This window comes from Rhagoletis zephyria, unplaced genomic scaffold, assembly GCF_001687245.7.
Source record: "Rhagoletis zephyria isolate East Lansing unplaced genomic scaffold, Rhagoletis_zephyria_1.1 Rzeph_scaffold_00196, whole genome shotgun sequence".
Lineage (NCBI taxonomy): Eukaryota > Metazoa > Arthropoda > Insecta > Diptera > Tephritidae > Rhagoletis > Rhagoletis zephyria.
The window spans coordinates 128,890-148,579 of NW_016157280.1; the positions used below are offsets into that span (position 1 = coordinate 128,890).

The 19,690-nt window shown below is 33.7% G+C and overlaps 1 protein-coding gene across 1 annotated transcript in view; it reads right to left on the reverse strand.

Moving 5' to 3' along the window:
* Positions 1–366: 366 nt before the first annotated feature.
* The window catches only part of LOC108358035 (apolipophorins-like), a 241,359-nt gene continuing 222,035 nt past the window's right edge, over positions 367–19,690 (reverse strand). Inside the window, exons 7-8 of the mRNA XM_017609166.1 lie at positions 450–2,413; positions 367–380 (exon numbers count right to left, since the gene is read on the reverse strand). Coding sequence (XP_017464655.1) covers positions 367–380; positions 450–2,413 — 1,978 coding nt within the window. The remainder of the gene's footprint in view (positions 381–449; positions 2,414–19,690) is intronic.

Below are 19,690 nucleotides of genomic sequence, written 5' to 3' on the forward strand. Positions count from 1 at the left end.
ATTTTTCTTAAGTTTTGAATTTAATACGCCTTGTATACCCCTAAATTTCAATGTTTCTCAAAGGAGAAACATGTTAAAACAACTGCATTGAATTATACTTTAAATTATATAAAGCGCATATAATTCAATTTTTTGGAAATGTTTATAAAAATTATTTTAAAAAAACTACATTAAAATTAGTTTTCTGATTGCAAAAAATGCAATAAGCTTAATTTTTTGGTGAAAAGAGTTACCTAAAAAATATTCATCATTCCGCACCAAACCGCTTTGTAGCATTTTTGTCTAAGGCAATTACTTTGAAAGATACAACCACATAATTGAAACAATTTTTTTTAGCTTCAGGTCCTGAGGGCCTGGGATTTTTCCTTATATTCTATGCTCTAATGTAACACATGCATGTATAAATAAAAACAAAGTAAAACATAACATATAAGTATGTATGTATTCACTTACCTCAAAAGCCGCTGCCAAAGAAAAGTTCTTTTTCCCTGCATTTGTTTCTATATAACCCTGGAATAGAGTGTCATCTAAGTGCATTTTTCCATTAATATCTATTTCTCCATCCGATGGTAATGACAATTTCAATTTTAAATGATGTTCTGGCGCTTTTACGTAATTAATCACTTTATTGTAACTGACTTCGAAACCTACTCCTTTAGAAAGATTACTAACAGTACAATATACCTTTTCATATAGGTTTTCTAAATCTATGTCCATATGATGTCTCAAAATCAATTTAATTTCTCTTAAAGTTTCAAACGTTGTTTCTATTTTCAAGATATTTATTACGTTTAAATAGTCTGGGAAGTATAAGTTGTTTTTTATATCAACATAACCTTCTAGAAGTTTGATGTTACCAGTGGTGAAATAGTAGTCGAATACTTCTTCTATGTCGACCATCCCTTCAATAGTAGGCCAGACTAATAAGTCCATCAGAAATTCAATATTGTAAGAGAAAAAATTTTCATGGTCCATATTTTCCAAGTTGTTGTACTCACTGTCCTCCATTTTTGGTGGTCTGAAATCGTCATCATATTTCGATTCCAGCTCAATTACTTTGTCACCAAGTTGTTTCAGAATCGGTAATTTCGGTTTTCCACTTATCTGAAATCCGCAACTATAACGTGAAAGTTTAGAATGTAAATTCAGCACAAATTTATCTTTATTCAAAAACTTTATAACAACACCATTGTCTTCTGCGTCTTTAAGAGGAGTAAAAACTTTGCAGGAATATTCGAAGTCAGTCAAATCATTCGTGAACCACGTTAAAATAAAACCAACAGTAATGTTATTCATTATACATCTCATGTCCGCAGTATCCCTTTTTAGTTTTGTGAATAACGCCATTTGCTTTAGATTTTCTATAGGAGTCGCCACACTAAACTTAATATCGAAATCGGTTAAAGTCTTTATGTCGAACAATATTTCAACGCCTAAAGCTGTGATGGGAGTCCTTATTTGAGCAACAGCATGTCGTTCTTTTTCCATTAGGCCAAAGCGACCCTCAATCTTGCGGAACTTATTTAAGGGCGTAGTTACATTAATCGTTATCATGTTATCGTTAAATTTATTAATATAGCCATCCATAGCGAAAGTGATTTCACGTAAATTAAATGTTAGTAAAGCAGCCCCGAGTACGTGTTTCTGATTCTTAAAGCAGAATTTTGTCACTAAGCTTCCTTTCCAAAACTCTTTATGAGGACTTAGTACCAAGATGGTGCCACTAATATTCTGATATTGCCGATTTTTACTTACTTCCCAAATTGATTTCCAACTGTATATCTTTGCAGTCTCATTTACACTATCGTAGAGTAAACTTAAATCAGTGGCAAATTTATTAAGATCATGGCAATGATTCATTTCCATATTTACTGATGGAATTTCAACAAATGAACTATTTAATCCGAAATGCACAAATAAATTGAATGGAAATTCATCTATATTAATGTCTGATTTACAGATAAATTCTATTTTTTTATTTTCACCCCAAAGTACAGATGCATTCGCTACGAATAAGGTGCCGAAGGAATACGCACCTGCCTCCAACCGGTTGTTATGCCAACCTTGAAAAGGTGTATGAATTTCAGTATAAATCCTAGTATTTAGATTATTTCCGCCCATTAGGATGAAATTATATTTTATACTGACAAATTCGTTTACTGCCCATGAGACATACACATCGCCATAGTTTTCTGAATCTCGACTGTGGGAATTAAAATTGAAGCTCAATGTACGATCAGGATATGTAACTAAAACTTGTCCACTTTGATCCATACTGAGAGTTTTTTTGTAATCAACTGCTAGAAGAAGTCGTCGCGAAGGGTCACGATTTCTGTCCCAGTTCAGTTCCAAGGATAGTTCTTTTTGTGTATCCAAATGCAATACGCTCGATTTTATGTAAATATCACGCCACCTGTAAGTATAGAAAATTTTAAATTTTTCCTTAAACGCGCATAATTAAATATAATACTTTTCTTATATATTTGAATAAAAACTTATGGTTTTGCCTTGTATTTTGGACAAGAAAGCTTTGTAGCGTAATTCTGAAGTCTCAAACAGCAATTGAAACTACAGCCCTCCCCCCTGTTGAAGGAAAATATACATACAAATTTTCTATCATTTAGTTTACGATAATAATGGTAACAAATATTTTTTTTCATCGACATTTTTTCTATACTCCTATTCTCCTTGCAACGTGCTTATCTTAATATATAAAATAAAATAAAAAAACTTTTTAATATACATCGCTTTTATAAATGGACTAAAAAGTAGAAAATAATATTTCTCAGTCCCAAAGAATTTGTTTTGATAACTTTTGATTTTGAAATTTTAGCAAAAGTCATTATAAACAATTAAGGACATTGAAAACGAAAAAAGTGGAGTGCATGCAGTACAAAGCATTGGATTTCATTGACAATAGACAAACTGGATAACATTCTACAGCGAAAGTACAAATTTGAGATCGATTTTAAGCGGTCGTTGTTCATATGCCCACATACATACATATGTTACTTTTCATATCAATCCAGTGTATTACATTTATTTATTTAATTCTTACAGCTTAAATAAGCCTACACTGAGGGAAATAATGCATAGTAAAAATGAAGAATGAAATACATCATAAAAATGAATACTTTATATTTGATTATCGTTTAAAAATGTTCGTATTTAAAAATAGTGGCCCGTAGTCATAGTCAAAATAAAGTCGACTTTAAAGTTAGTTGCAGCTTTTTGACATAATTTTCAATGGGATATCTGTCAAAAAAGCTGCAACTAACTTTAAAGTCGACTTTATTTTGACTATGACTACGGGCCAATATTTTCATAAAAAATTTATTAGGCACGTATTTTACTGTTCACATCTGAGTATGTATATACATATATCTAAAGTGTACATACGCACCCCAAGCATGCAGAGCGCCGCTCTGAGAGTGCACTCTCCATCAGTGTTGCCAACTTTTGATTTTCAAAAAGCACCAAAAACTTGGACAAAGAGCGTTTTACCACACTAAAAGCACCAAATGGTTTTGAATCAATGGATGCTTTTTTCATAACAGTTTGTACGTATTTAACAAAAACAAAAAAATAACAATATTTACAAGAATGCATACATAAATCAATACACAAAACTTTTTTGCTCATAACGATTAAAAAGCCACATGCTATAATGACTCATGCTTACGACGTAATATCGAAGTACTGCACATTAAAACTGATATATGATATATATCATATATCTCAAGAAAGAAAAATCTAATCCCAACAAACGAAAATCATGCCCAAAGTAGAAATGACCAAAAAAAATTATGTTTTCATTATATNCCAGTGTATTACATTTATTTATTTAATTCTTACAGCTTAAATAAGCCTACACTGAGGGAAATAATGCATAGTAAAAATGAAGAATGAAATACATCATAAAAATGAATACTTTATATTTGATTATCGTTTAAAAATGTTCGTATTTAAAAATAGTGGCCCGTAGTCATAGTCAAAATAAAGTCGACTTTAAAGTTAGTTGCAGCTTTTTGACATAATTTTCAATGGGATATCTGTCAAAAAAGCTGCAACTAACTTTAAAGTCGACTTTATTTTGACTATGACTACGGGCCAATATTTTCATAAAAAATTTATTAGGCACGTATTTTACTGTTCACATCTGAGTATGTATATACATATATCTAAAGTGTACATACGCACCCCAAGCATGCAGAGCGCCGCTCTGAGAGTGCACTCTCCATCAGTGTTGCCAACTTTTGATTTTCAAAAAGCACCAAAAACTTGGACAAAGAGCGTTTTACCACACTAAAAGCACCAAATGGTTTTGAATCAATGGATGCTTTTTTCATAACAGTTTGTACGTATTTAACAAAAACAAAAAAATAACAATATTTACAAGAATGCATACATAAATCAATACACAAAACTTTTTTGCTCATAACGATTAAAAAGCCACATGCTATAATGACTCATGCTTACGACGTAATATCGAAGTACTGCACATTAAAACTGATATATGATATATATCATATATCTCAAGAAAGAAAAATCTAATCCCAACAAACGAAAATCATGCCCAAAGTAGAAATGACCAAAAAAAATTATGTTTTCATTATATAACCTCAAATATCGCCAAAAATCGTGGTTTTGGAACTTTCAGGTTAAGATATCTCAAAATTCTAGTGCTAGAGCAATTGTGCGGCCAGATTTGGATTCAGCACCAAGAAACGATGTGTTTTACTCAGGTGGTACAAAAATAAAAATTTTTACAAGTAATTAGAAAAGAAAAAAAATAAATACTTAACTTACTCGCATATCTACTAGCATTTTCAACGCGAATAGAATTGAACAAGGTTCGTTTGCAAGTTCAGCTTTTTATCAATCATGGTTGTATTTAAGTGCATTTAAATTTGTAGATTTTTGTAAATTCAAAATTTTGTAAAGCTGTGGCACCTTTAAATATTTAAAAATTATTTCAGGTTTTAACTATATTGGAGTAATTTTAGTTAAGAAAAAAAAGCACTAAAAAGGCACTAGGTACTAAATATTTTTTTTGGCGTTTTAATTTTCAAAAAGCACTAAATCTAGTGCTTAAAGCACCAAGTTGGCAACTATGGTTGCATTGCTGCTTATTCTTCTTCCTCTTTCGACTACGCACCTTCCTGCTTCGACCACTCCTGCGTGTCGCACTCATAGCATTCATTCAATCGTGCCATCAAGTTTTGTGCCCAGTTGCTTATTCTATCTAACAATTTATCTTTTCACCTTTCCATTCTTTGATTTCTTGCGTCGTTTTTTGTTTGTGCATGGGTGCGTGTGTAACGCATGTACATTACGGACTGCATGTACATAAATACATGCGTAGTTATATTTGTATGCAAGCACCTAATTACGATGCAGATCACAGTTGCGTATTTGAATAATTCAAGGCTAAATCAGGCATTGTACTGCCGCTCGCTGTGTGGCGATCAATGTGCAACGGCAATGTGGAAAATGTGCAAGTAGAATTGGAAATGTGAATATGCCATTGCAATTGCAATGCAGCCAGGTTGCTGACCTCTTCGATGCATACAAACAAACAATCTTAATTTTTTTTTTTTGAAACATCATTGCTTTCGGTGGCGCAATTTAACGCTGTTATTTATAAATTTATCGATAGTGTTCGATAAAAACCGATAAATTTACAGACCGTTTTCGAAAAATTTATATTTTTTGTGATAAATATTGATAGACTTTTAAACAAATTTCTATAACTATCGATAAATTTAATAGATAAATTTCGGTAAATTGGAAATGAGCACGTGCAGTTTCGACATATGGGTAATTTAAAAGTATTCTGCTCTCGTATTACCGGCAGCCACCTTGGTCACGCCTCCAATCCAGGGAACGTAAGAGTTACAAGTTTTATTAAAAAAATCGCCCTTCAAGTAACAGTTATTTTTTACTTTTAACTAATTACTCCTTAAATAACAGTTATTTCTGATTTTTATTTTATAAATCCAAAATAACAATTAGTTTTGATTTTTATCTAAATAATATGCAAATAACAGTTATTTTTCTATTCTATTTCTAAATTAAATGTTTTAGATAACAGTTATTGAAGACTTATTTATAAAAGTCATCAATAAAAATCAGTCAGTGACTTTTACTTTTAAAAGTCGTCAATATAAATCAGTCACTGACTTTTATTTTTTAAATCATACATATAAAAGTCTTTTGTATAAGTCGTAGTAAACTTTTTTTAAAAAAACTTCAATAAATTAAACTTCTGACTCAAAGCTAATACATACGTACTATTTCACTGATTTCCGGTGTTATTTCGCATGAAAGCTCAACCCTTTTCAATAAATCATTTCTAAAAACTTTTTCGCACAGAACAAAATTTCGAGTCGCGTAAAATCCGTTTGCCTCAAAGCAGAGAGCAAAACAAGTACAACATTTTACAACTTCACTTTTGCCAAAGCACCAACCACACCCGCGTCATAACATTAATTACACATTCAGTTTTAACGACACATCCATCCATCCACCACCAGCTTCGGCTATCAGACAAGCAAGGCAAAAAGCAAGAAGGGAACACCAAAAAGAGTATTACAACGCACAAAATTGCAACTGCCCAGGTAATAAAAGCGCCTCCATGCCATTGAACTTGAGAACATAAAACTGTTAATACTCGTATTTGTAGTATTGCTTAAGAGCCTCTGAGTTAGATCACTTTCATACCAGGACTATTTCAAACGACCACCTTCAGCGTCATTTAAACGCAAACCTACAGTTTTCCATGCTGTGCATGTAGTATTTCTATTTTATTTTGTTTTTGACAAATAGTTTCTACTTTCATAAAGTGCCATGGATGGCTTAAGCATTCATCGTTCATTCATATACTATTATATGCTAGAATAACCGTTATATGTTTAATGCGAATAGTACGCAGGCTCATTTATTTTTTTAACTAGTTGGAAATTTATGCTTCTAACTTTTCACGTTTGAAGAAAGCCAATCCTTTGGCCGCAGTTACTGCTCATGCTATTGTGCAACGAGAAATTGTTTCTTTCTATTTAAGTTTATGATTTCAATAAAACTAAGGGTGTCACTCTTGTGTTTACACTTTATTGGTACTCGTATCAAGATGGTATGTATTTGGGTAAGGTAGAAATTATTCTGCAAACTTTAAAGATAATTCGCATACTGACTTAGCGTAGAAACAAATATATAGGGATAGCGCTGTCTTCGGCTATGTAGAAGGCTTCATTCTATTCACGAATGTCAGAAAATTTAACTTTAAAGTGCAGTACTTTTGGAGCTGCATAGATGGATGAGTTACATCGCGAAATCTGCTATATCCGAGATATACTTTATATTAATGATTAACTCGTAAATAGCTCCCAAAATTTATCGGTTTTGCTCTATTAACGAAGGAGCTTTAAAATAAAGCTTAATATATGCCTCAGGCCCCATACCTCTCCCCAGTACTTATTGCGTTCTGAGTTTACCAACACTTCGATTATGGGTCTCGGGAGGGATCAACTGAGTCCAAAAAAACGATTCCGGTCCCACAAGTACATACGATAATCCTACTCTAGCCAATTCATCGACGACCTCATTACCCACGAACTCGCAGTGTCCTAATACCCAACAAAGTAATGCTGTGTTCTTTGCTGCCACGAGTTGGAGAGTGACAAAGCACTCCTTGACGAGCCTAGAGAAGATCGATCGTCCTATTGAAAAGGGTCCTTATTACCGCCTGGTTGTCTGAAACCCCTTTTAAAGTTTCAATCTGGCACAAATTGAGATTGCTACTTGGTACCTCGGCCAGAAAGACCGTGCACCAAACACACATTGAAATAGATAGCTTGGTGTCTGGTCCAAAGACACCCGCACCATCTCTCTACAATCTATCTTTGATCTCTCTGTTTACCAGATCTAATTAAGTTAAACCATTTGATCAGACCTCTCTGTCTGGAATTTTGACAAGGAGTTTCCGTCCAAAGCAGATTTTCTTTGGGATAGCGTTGGAGAACTCGCACATTCCTAGCAAACGCTATTGATTATGTATTTCCAAGATGTGTTGTTTGGATATTCTATTGCGATTTAAACATTTTTAAGGATAAGCATGGATAAGACATTGATCCTTCAAAATGCGCCGCATTTCAAGGAACAAGTCGGGAGTGTGAACTTATCCTAATGGATCGAAGCTTTAGAAGGACAAAGATACTATGTAAACACAGAGCCTTTCTTTATAAATAAGGTAAAATTTTACCCGAAATATAGAAATGAGGCTTCGTATTAACCATTAAGCTACGAGCACGATACCCAGTACCGCTACTTAAAATTCAGTATTCTATATATAAATGCGGACGGAGTGAACTCATGACCTTGAGCACCAACCTAGCTGCAGTATACATACGATGTATGTCATACATATACGTATATTTTATTTTGTCGAATTTGGATAAGCGGCATTGTAGTCAATATTTTCATATGGAATTGTTAATCTGAAGGGTGCCGGTCTGTCATACCGATAGTCGCGCGCAGCTTTGATATAAAGTATACTCGGCAATTACTTTTATATGGAAGAAAATGCCTCACACCGTCAGCGAAAATAATTATTAAACATCAACGCTATTTTCTAGCGTTTTAAAATTTTTACTTTGACCTACTAAAATTTAATTGGCTATATAACTGAATACCTAAACCTTTTCTAAAAAATTTTAATAAAAGTTTAACATTTTTGGTTGTAATTGTTAATGTTTGTTGAATTTTTCAACTTTTGTAACAAATTTGAAATGTGGGTTTGGTCATGTAATGTGCTAGGCTTTTACAAAAAAATAATATAAACATTAAATAAACGAAAGAAAAATAACCAAAACTGGTCAAAATGTCATTCTTAATCAGCTGACTATTACGGTGGTCCAAAAATTCATGTGAAAAAGTAAAGTCGGAATTTTCATGCTCTCACCCCTTAGGATTGCGTCCTGAAGTCGAAGATATTAGGAACGAACCATCAGCATCAATAAAAGAGCGCCTGGAAGTAAAAAAAATTGTTTGTGTTCATATCTGAAGCAGGAGTCTTCTTCAAATTGCTTAAAGCAGAGGCTCCAAACTTTCAAAATTTTACTGGTTTTGGTGGACCCCCAGCTGCTACCGTATTCCCAAAACTCGTCAAAAACTGTGAGAAAAAGATCCAACGACGGAAATTTTTCCACGTCTGAGTTTAAGCCTAAATTCGTAGATCTAAAATTAAAGAGAAAAATAGTATATTTCTTGTGTTCTATTTAGAGACAGAACGCTCTTTTATAAGGAGCAATATTTTGAGTGGCATGGGAGCAAGAGGTAAATGTGGAGGCGAAAAATCTGAGTTATAATAAGTTTAGTTGAAGAGCGCTCATTCTTTCTTAAATCACAAAGGGGGAAATCAAAATTGATTGCTCTTGAATTGAGTTTTAGTGAGGATAAGTATGTAGATTTTATTCCTCAATGGGAAATTTTTGCAACCTCTGCCTTAAAATACACTACCCTAAAAGAAAATTAAAGTTTAAAAAAAAACGAAAAATGTTCAATATTTTATTTCCGCGCTATTTATGTATTCGGATTGCGTGAGAACCGTAGCTCGTAAATATTTTTAACCAATAAGGAAATCTAAAAATTAGAATCTTAAAGCTTCAAGTGCTTTTTTTAAGTCTCAATACGAGAATTTTTCACCAAAATGCAGTCTGCTAAAAATGTATGAAAACTTTGGAATTGTTTTTTATTCCCTTAATTGTTTTGAGCAGTGTATTATCTGCCTACATTGATAGGTAGAAGAAAGCCAACATGTTGTTCTTTATTATCTCTAAAGTGGTACCACATGCCGATATACGCGAATAACGAAAAATGTATGAACCTCGTTGGTTAAGGGTTAAGGAAGTTCGCCTTGATTTTGCATGTCAATTTTGAATATGAGCTTATTCACACTTTGTATGCATAAATGCCAATGTGTAGACATACTTACTGGATCTATTTGACGTGAATGGCTTAATTTTTCAGCATGTTGCCCAATATTAGCCTTGTGTTCAACTATTTGTCTTTTTGACAAAGGACAAGGTTAGACGAAATTGCGATGGCTAATGCGTATGTAGAATAAAGTTGTCATCCATGTAACGGACGGTTGTTTTGAGGATTTCATTGCTTTAGCCTAAGGAAATTGAGGCCTTATTCAGTAATGAATAGGCGCACATGCCCACCACCAGTGTTGCCAACTTTTGATTTTCAAAAAGCACCAAACACTTGTGAAAAAAGCGTTTTACCACACTAAAAGCACCAATTTTTTTTGAATCAAAGGATACTTTTTTCATAACGGTTTGTATTTAACAAAAGAAAAAAACTAACAATATTTACATACATAAATCAATACACAAAACTTTTTCGCTCATAACGATTGAATAGCCTCTACACATGCTATGATGCCTCATGCTTATGACGTCGTACCGAAGTACTGCCCATTAAAGCTGGTATATCTCGAGAAAAAAAAATCTAATCGCAACAAACGAAAGTGATGCCCTAAGTAGAAATGTGCAAAAAATTTGATGTTTTCATTTATAACCTCAAATATCGCCAAAAACCGTGTTTTTGGCACTTTGGTGTTAGAATATCTAAAAATTGTAATGCTAGAGCAATTGTGCGGCCAGATTTGGATTCAGCACCCAGAAACGATGTGTTTTACTCAGGAGGTAACAAAAAATCAAAATGTGTACAAATAATTAGAAATGAAAAAAATAAATACTTAACTTACCTGCGTACTAGCATTTTCAACGCGAATGGAATTAAGCAAGGTGGGTTTGCAACTTCAGCTTTTTATCAATAATGGTTGTATTTTAGTGCATTTGAATTTGTAGATTCTGGTAAATTCAGTGCTGCCACAGCTTTAAATATTTCAGGTTTTTACTATCTCGGAGTAATTTTAGTTCAGAAAAAAATCACTAAGAAAGGCACTAAGCACTAAATAATTTTTTTTTGGCGTGTTAATTTTCAAAAAGCACTAAATCTAGTGCTTAAAGCACCAATTTGGCAACTATGCTCTCCATGCACCATGGTGACAACACACACATACATACATAGTACATACATGTTTATCCGTGCTGTGGTGTTGATGGACCCTGCAGGGAAACCGCGGACTAGTGAATCAAATTTCTAGTTCCGTACTAGGTCTTTATCGCCAAAAAGGAACTAGTCCGATAGGAACTAGATCTCCACCATTCCAAAATCGGCGAAAAGTGGTACTTTTAAAAAACTATTTTTTCAGTTCTTGTCACTAGAAATCTATATCTAAAGTGACGAATTTAGAAATGGTTCGGAACTATAGCAAAAGGGATGCAGAACGAACTAGATCTTATTTGTCGAATCTAGAACTAGTTCGGAACTATCGAATAAGGGATGCACCAGGGGGATTGTTTACTTTACAAAGATATATGTTCGGCGGTTTTTTCGTTCAAATACGCTTCTATTCTGTGCTTCGCAGATGCTTTNAATATCTAAAAATTGTAATGCTAGAGCAATTGTGCGGCCAGATTTGGATTCAGCACCCAGAAACGATGTGTTTTACTCAGGAGGTAACAAAAAATCAAAATGTGTACAAATAATTAGAAATGAAAAAAATAAATACTTAACTTACCTGCGTACTAGCATTTTCAACGCGAATGGAATTAAGCAAGGTGGGTTTGCAACTTCAGCTTTTTATCAATAATGGTTGTATTTTAGTGCATTTGAATTTGTAGATTCTGGTAAATTCAGTGCTGCCACAGCTTTAAATATTTCAGGTTTTTACTATCTCGGAGTAATTTTAGTTCAGAAAAAAATCACTAAGAAAGGCACTAAGCACTAAATAATTTTTTTTTGGCGTGTTAATTTTCAAAAAGCACTAAATCTAGTGCTTAAAGCACCAATTTGGCAACTATGCTCTCCATGCACCATGGTGACAACACACACATACATACATAGTACATACATGTTTATCCGTGCTGTGGTGTTGATGGACCCTGCAGGGAAACCGCGGACTAGTGAATCAAATTTCTAGTTCCGTACTAGGTCTTTATCGCCAAAAAGGAACTAGTCCGATAGGAACTAGATCTCCACCATTCCAAAATCGGCGAAAAGTGGTACTTTTAAAAAACTATTTTTTCAGTTCTTGTCACTAGAAATCTATATCTAAAGTGACGAATTTAGAAATGGTTCGGAACTATAGCAAAAGGGATGCAGAACGAACTAGATCTTATTTGTCGAATCTAGAACTAGTTCGGAACTATCGAATAAGGGATGCACCAGGGGGATTGTTTACTTTACAAAGATATATGTTCGGCGGTTTTTTCGTTCAAATACGCTTCTATTCTGTGCTTCGCAGATGCTTTTTCATAGCTTGGTAATACAAAACTAAAATTTGTGTTAACTTTTCAATATGTTGGGACCGTCTGGAATCTAAGAAATAACAGCGAGCACCTCTGCAAACTCAGCTACAGCTAGAGGTATGTATATGTTTATAAACGTACATTTCTTACAATCATTCAAACAAATTTAATTTCAAATTGAAAACACATTCCTTCCAAAATAACTTAAAATCGCACACTCGGAAAAACCAAAAAGATTGAAAAATCATGATACTTTTTTCTTTGGTCTGTCGATTTTAGAACAGGTTCGGAACTATAGAATTTAGGGCAAGTTCGGAACTATCGAAAAAGGGATGCAGCAGGGGGCAATTGACACTTCCTAGGACATCGCCATGTCGCTAGCATGCAAAAGAGATTTATCGCGAACCAGTACTGGGTCTAAATGTACTAGAAGCGCACCAGTTCAGAACTAGAGATTTTCCCCACAGGGGATATTCAACATTTGAAAGCGAATTTACATGTCTGGGTGTAGCTGAGTGCGCAAAGATGTTTGCCACAAGTTGTTGATATCCGGAGATGGTCGGGTTCGAATTCCACTGCAGGCAATATGTAAATAAAATTTTTTTTTAGTTTTTGTCTTGATTATTCACTTCACGGATGCTTTTTCAGTACGAACGCGGCCATTTTAATATGCGCGTACTTGAATTGAATATTTACCAATATACAGTACCTTCGTTGACGTTTATAGTAAGATCAACTACGTTTCTACTTGATTTTAATATTTTTTCCCCTCAGTGTAGCTTAAACTTATATGCATATACATATTTATGTATATTTAGGATCTATAATTTAAAGCCTAGACAAAGTATAAAGTATAGGCCATTTATATGGACACCAACTGCAATGAAAAACAATGAGGCATTCTTCCAAAACAAATCATTACAATGATTGCACTATTTGGCTGCGGCTGAGCCACCGCGTATGCATGCAAAGTGCGAAACAAGCATCTAATAGCGATTCACAGATTTGATCTAGTGATGCGTTTTGTGATGAGCCTCGGCTGCTTTTCGGATGCGTGCGGAAGGGTATATGTTGGCGTAATGCAACAGTATACTTGGTGCGTATGCATTGCGATTGCAAGTCTGGAAGATTGCCCATGCATCACTAAATAGGAAGGATCCTACAATAATTACAATTTTTGTTTAAATTCATTCATATTGCTTGATTTAACATCATTTGGTAATTCATAAGAGCATCTCAATCCTTTATAATACAAGTTACATTTATCTGCTTCCGTTTTATAAGCAGGTAGATTGAAATCATTTTTATTTCGAGTATTTTTGGAGTGTACATTATTGACATACTTTATGTTGCTTTTTAAGTAATCAGGCAAGTTGCCATCTACAATCTTCCTAATAAATTTCATTGTGTAGTAAAAAAGTTGTTGTTTAGCACTCAGCCAATTTAATTCCGCCAACATGTTTCTAATAGGTGTGTCATAACGTTTTTTTAGGATGAATCGCGTGGCTCTGTTCTGTTGCTTTTGCAATTTATAAATATGACTATCATTATGAAATAATAGTTGGACAATAAATAAAATGAGGTTCGATTATAGATCTATATACCATCGTCCTATACCTTCTACTCAAGTATCTGCAGGTTCTCTGCGTAAAGTATAATTTGTTTGCGATCTTGCCTACAGTATAATCAATGTGTTCGTTAAAGACTAGTTTATCATCAGTCTTTATTCCTAGGTATTTGAATGTATTAACTTTTTCCAGTGCTTCGTTGTTTATATTTAGAGTTAGAAACTTACTGTTCTCAAAATTTCGCCTTGATATAACCATAAACTTAGTTTTATTGACATTCAATTTAAGTCGGTTCAAACATAACCAATCGTATACTTTATTTAAGGCATCTTGCAATTTAGAGGCTATTTCAGCTATATTTTCTCCACTTAGCATAAGCAACGGATCCTCAGCAAATAACTTAATATCGCAATACTTTATGCAATTAATAATGTCATTAATATATATATTGAACAAAATTGGAGCTAGCACAGATCCTTGAGGCAGTCCGACAGATACACTTCTTTTATCGGATATTGATGATCCAATCGCAGTTCTTTGATATCGATTCGTAATGAAGTTTTCAAACCACTTTAGTTCGATACCATTTACGCCTATATGGAGTAACTTTTTTTGTAAGAGTTTTTGGTCGATCGTCTCAAAGGCACATTTTAAGTCTAAGAATACAGCTATTATATGTTTATTCCTGCTCAGGTCTTCTGTCCAGTTAGCAATGACCAAGTTCAAGGCCCTTTCGCTGGAATGCCTTTTACGGAAACCTGATCGTTGTGGTATAATAATCTTATTATTTTCCAAATATTGTACAAGTCTATTTTTAACCACTGTTTCAAGGATCTTTTCATCACAGGGTAATGTGTTTATAGGTCTAATCTCGTTAGCTTTAATAGTATTTTTTGTTTTCTCCACTTTCGATAACAATTTGAGTGTAAAAATACCCAGTATAAGTTATAGTCTTTAATGACTCCTTCTGATAATAGTTTCTTACCACCAATCTTATTTTTGAATTTTCTAACTATATCTAGGATGTCATTCGTTGATACGCTTTGGAATTTAAAGCTAATGGCTCCATTACCAATNGGAGCTGGCAAAGGTTATTTTTTTTTTTATTTTTGCGCTGTGCTAGCTGAGTATAAAAAAGAGAAGAGAGAATAGAGAGAAATATGTATGTGGTTTGTTGATGCTCTCTAAACACAAACGCGTGAAAGGCAAACGGTCTAGCAATGCGTGGTATTGTTGATCAACTTAATACTTTATTTAAACATAAGGGTTGCTCACAGTTCGAGTGTGTTATCTTGTTAAAGTTGCCACCTTTTAACTTTAGAAGTAAACTGTGAGTACCCTAACTATTATATTTAGACATAGATATGCAATTTTTCAAATGTTTCCACATGACCTTGCTATCTCCTGCATTACATGTTATTTTGTGTTCCATGTATTTAGCCTTTTTAACCTTTATTAGTCGTTTGTATTTACGCCGGGTAATATTATATTCGTTCCAATCCCCCGACTGTAGAGCGATATTGTAGAGATTTAACTTATGCTTGTTTAGGTTTGCCAGTTCGAAATCATACCACTTGTTCATCAGTCTAACACTGATTTCCTTCGANCAATATGTCAAAGTACTCATAGCATTTGATAATGTATTATTCAATAATGTAACCTTATTATCGATACTTAAATTCTCAAAATGGCCATAATTATCTTTCCGAAATTGGTCAACAAGGCAATCACTTGTGTAATATTCCCAAGAAGTTATCATTTTCCTAGCGCTCATTTGAAACATTCTTTCCAACTTGATTTTAAAGTAGATAGTTTCGTGTTCCGTAACTCGACGGTCATCCAGTCTTTTACAAGGAACATACTGGCTGTTGGTAAACACTAGGTCTATCATTGTTTCTGAGTTATCCCCTTTTCGCGTATAAAAATCAATTTTTTGGTCCATTGCGAATGACTGAAATAAGTCCACTAACTGCCTACTGTAAGTTGTAATTTTGTAAAGATTTATATTGAAATCACCAATGAAAACAACATTATCATGCGTTAAGCAATTGTTGTTTAAAATATCGTTTAAGTGTAAAATAAAGTCTGCATCACTTGAGCTAGGAGAATGATAAATTAAGCCTATTTGGTATTGGGGAAAAATAGTTTTAATTTTTAGTATAATACACCAAAGATTATTTTCATATGTGGAGTTATAACTTGTGGAATATTCAATTGATTCATGTACGTATACTAATACACCGCCCGTATGTCTACTATGTGAATTACAACGAACAAGTTTGTAGGTTTTTATCTGTAACTCTTCGTTAGTTATATCTTCAGTCGAGCAACTATCTGAACAAAGAATCAGATGTGGCTCCTGAATTTCTATTAAAAACTCTAGCTCACACTTATTAGCGATGATACTATTAATGTTTAAATAAATAAAATTTAGTTCATTTGTTTTTCGTTGCTAGAATCGCATTTTACTTTTAGTGTTAGCATGTTTTTTATATGCTGGACAATCTATACTGAAAGCATAATGATTTACATCGACTTCAATAACTTTTTTCTTAACCAATTCGCTACAGTTTACGCATTTAACGATAGTTGAGGTACACTCTTTGCTATCATGATTTCCAGTACATTTTCTACATGCTATTTTATTTGTACATTAAATCGCTTTGTGCTTATATCCCAGACATTTGTAGCATCGTAAAACATTTAGATGTTCGTAAACAACGCAAGTGTCCCACTCGATATTAATTCTTTTTTGTTTCAGTACATTTTCATAAGTGACTGCATCAGTTTCTACTAATGCAATATAGCTTTCCTCCCTAAGATTTGTATTATCATACATCTTTAAAACTTTGAACTCTTTTCCAGAGCACTCATCGTTCTGCTTGGTTAAGCATTCTACGAGACGATCATTTCCAATTTTTTCAGTTAAACCAACTATTTTAAGTATCTTTTTTATCTCATTTTTCTCTTTTATTTTCTGTGCTCCGTATTCATTTCCAATGCCCTCTCTTACTTTTTGTTGTACCTGCTCGCAAGCGTCTTTATTTTTGCATTCCACTATTATTCCCCCACTATTTATCTCTTTCACTTTCATTACAAGGCCGTCCGTAGGCTCTACTCCTTTTTTTAGTGCTTCTTTTGTTTCCTTAGCTTTTTTGCTTTTATTTTTCGGTTTAATAACAATTTTACTTTCGCTCTCCGTAACCTTGGTAACTTGAGCATATGACATTTTCGTATTAACATTTTCATTAGCTACGCGTAAATCTCTTAGCAGCTCATTACTCCTTTGGAATTCTTTAGACACATCACATATGATCTCATTTTTCATAGCGTTCATTTTTACTTCAATATTATGCTCCAAAAATTAGTTGAAATCTGTTATAATGCTACTTTTTATCTGTGAACATTTATTACTAAATATTTGCTTCACTATCTGTTTCACATCAGAAGCTTTCATTTTTGATTGTTCACATTTATTGATTAAATGTTTAATCTCAATAAACTTCGTATTTGTGTCTGACAACGCGCATTGATTATAGAACCATTTCAAATTAACATTTTCTGTTATTATTTTTATCTCATGTCTCTTTATGTTACTGCATTTCAAACAAAAATTATAACCACACCCACCAGAGCATGATATCATTTCGTCTACTTGAAGCAGTTTCGCAGTACACTCTTTACATTCTGCCGGCACCATGTACAATTTACCATAAGGAGTATGGCAAAAATATACACCCGCAAAAGTAAAAACTATGCAACAATAAAATAAATAAATAAAAATATCCTAATTAATCCCCGCGTGGTGGCAGCACTGCTAAGTCAGGTTATCACTTAACTTCCTTTGTTTTGCCTTTCGACAATAAATCACTGTGGTACTCACAGACAGCGTTGCCAGATTGACGACGGCGTCGTCATTTAGACGATTTTTCACTTCAATGACGATTGGACGATTTTGTACTGAAAAATTACGATTTGTGTCTACCCGTCACTGTATAGCTAAGTATTTTAAAATTTTAGTTTTGTGTTTAATATTTATGTAAGTACTAAGAAAGTAGAGTAAAAACAGAAATGCCTGTCTTGTATAATTTCCGTACACTTTATACTGTTTTGCAACACTGTGAGGTGTGCTGACATTTGCGTTTATCTTTCGTCAGCTGTCTAACACTAAGATTGAACCGCTCAACGTGAAGCTTGCGCGCGACCGTAATAAACCGAAATGGACAAATTTCTGAAATTGAGTAAGTGCTTCAAGAATTATTTGTAAAATTGTTATTAAAGCTTTTTTTTTTTGGTTTGGCAGGTTCTAACGTTCAAGGAACAGCTTCAAATGCACTCAATAAAGAAGATGTGAGTATTTACAAAAATGTGCATGCATAAATTGATAGCAATCTTTTAAGGTTTCCCAAAAGCGGCCACGGAGGTTTTGCGAGTCGTGGCTTAGTGATGCCCAATTAAAGAATTGGCTCGAAAAGACCCAAGACTTTAGTGGACATGTTTGTGCGTATTGCAAGGTATGTAATTGCATTTTAAAAACAGCGTCTAGTGAAGCAGACCTACTGCACCCCGCTGGAAGCGAGCGTCACAAGAAAAATATGCGAAGTCTTCAAATTCAACCTGCAGTTAAGGACAAATTTCAAACGGCCACCATTAAGCAAAAAACACATAGGGCTGAGCTGCGATTACGCGCATTTATTGCGCAGCATAATCTGCCATTTTTAGCCGCAGATGACCTTTTAAAATGTATAATCTACTGATATCAGTAATGTTGAATTGCTTAGCCTAGTTGTGAGAGTTTGTGTTAACGTTTCAGTACAAGACTTTTTTTTCGGTTTAATGTCTGTGGATAAATGCGATGCGATCAGTTTGCACAGCGCGATTAAAAACTACTTTATTGAGAATTGTATACCTTATAGTAGAAATATGTTAGCATTTGGTGCAGATGGAGCCAATAACATGACTGGTTCGAAGCATTCTGCTGCGCAGCTTTTTGAAAACGAAATTCCTAACTTAATTACTTATAAATGTATATGCCATTCTTTGGCGCTTTGTTCGTCGTATGCCTGCTTAACGTTACCTAGTAGTGTAGAAACACTGGTGCGCAATGTGTATAATTACGTTTCCAATAGTTCCCAGAGGAGTGATCAATTAAAAAATAATAATTGGGCTATTGGAATTAAAGCCAAAAAAATGCTACACCCATCTGAAACGCGCTGGTTGTCTTTAGAGGCAGTAGTATGCAGGGTATTAGAACTTTACGAGCCCTTAAAAATATTTTTTAACGCCGCTGTTAATGTTGACAAAATAGACAGCGCGCAAAATATTATTGATAGCTTAAATGACAAAAATGAAATTTATCTTTTATTCCTAAAGTATATACTCCAAATTATTAATAAATTGAATAAAATGTTCCAAAGTGAGGGACTTCAAATACATAATATGTATTCAGAAATGAAAAGACTGTATTTAGGCCTTTTGTATAATTTTGTTAAGCCGCAATGTATAACTATAGAAAACATAGAAGCTATAGATTATAAAAAATCTTCAAATTTACTGGAAACTGACCAGATTTATATAGGAGCTTATGCGAAGGATAAGCTAAGCCACGCTCATAACTCCGAGCAAGAAAAAATCCTATTTAAGAGCGATTGTGTTCTTTTTTATAGTGAAATGTGTGACCAAATTAAAAAAAGATTTGATTTTAACAATGTTATTTTGCAAAATTTAAGTTTTATGGACCCT